This window comes from Sinocyclocheilus anshuiensis, unplaced genomic scaffold (assembly GCF_001515605.1).
Source record: "Sinocyclocheilus anshuiensis isolate Anshui unplaced genomic scaffold, SAMN03320099.WGS_v1.1 scaffold1568, whole genome shotgun sequence".
Lineage (NCBI taxonomy): Eukaryota > Metazoa > Chordata > Actinopteri > Cypriniformes > Cyprinidae > Sinocyclocheilus > Sinocyclocheilus anshuiensis.
In genome coordinates, this window is record NW_015554307.1 from 204364 (window position 1) to 204915 (window position 552).

The following is a 552-nucleotide window of genomic DNA, read 5'->3' on the forward strand; positions in this document are numbered from 1 at the left end:
TTCTCTCTCTGTCCACACACACACACACACACACACACACACACACACACACACACAGAAAGTGATGTGTGTATATGCGCATGTCTATGCTTTCAGGTCGTCTGAGGCCCATCTCTATGCCTGTAGAGTATAACTGGGTTCCTGACTACGAGGACCCAGCTAGAATGAAGAGAGAAGGTCGGAGAGGTGAGTTTGTGTCAGTCACAGTACTGTAAATATACATGGTTATTCTCTTGTTTTTATTTTTTTCCTCTCCTTTTTACTCTTAGGTGTTCTGTTTTTCTCTGTTTCTAGGTATTTGACACAATTTTTAATACAACATCAGGATTTTTGGGTTTAATAACATTATTAGTTAATAAAATGTTATTAAAAACTATTTTATTTCAAAATGAATTTAAAGTAAAAATGTTATAATTTACAATCAGAATGAAATTTAATTTTATAGATAGCCTTTTCATAGACTTTGATTTTCTTATCCATTATAATTTCACATTGGTTCTGTGGTCTGAAATGATCTGAAAATTATCCTATATAAATCACTATATATATATA

At 32.2% G+C, this 552-nt stretch overlaps 1 protein-coding gene across 2 annotated transcripts in view; it reads left to right on the plus strand.

The window, feature by feature from the left end:
• LOC107671348 (connector enhancer of kinase suppressor of ras 2-like) overlaps nucleotides 1–552 on the plus strand; it is a 106030-nt gene that overhangs the window by 55930 nt on the left and 49548 nt on the right. For both annotated transcript variants that reach the window (XM_016464245.1, XM_016464244.1), the window contains exon 12: nucleotides 97–186. In XM_016464245.1, coding sequence (XP_016319731.1) covers nucleotides 97–186 — 90 coding nt within the window. The remainder of the gene's footprint in view (nucleotides 1–96; nucleotides 187–552) is intronic.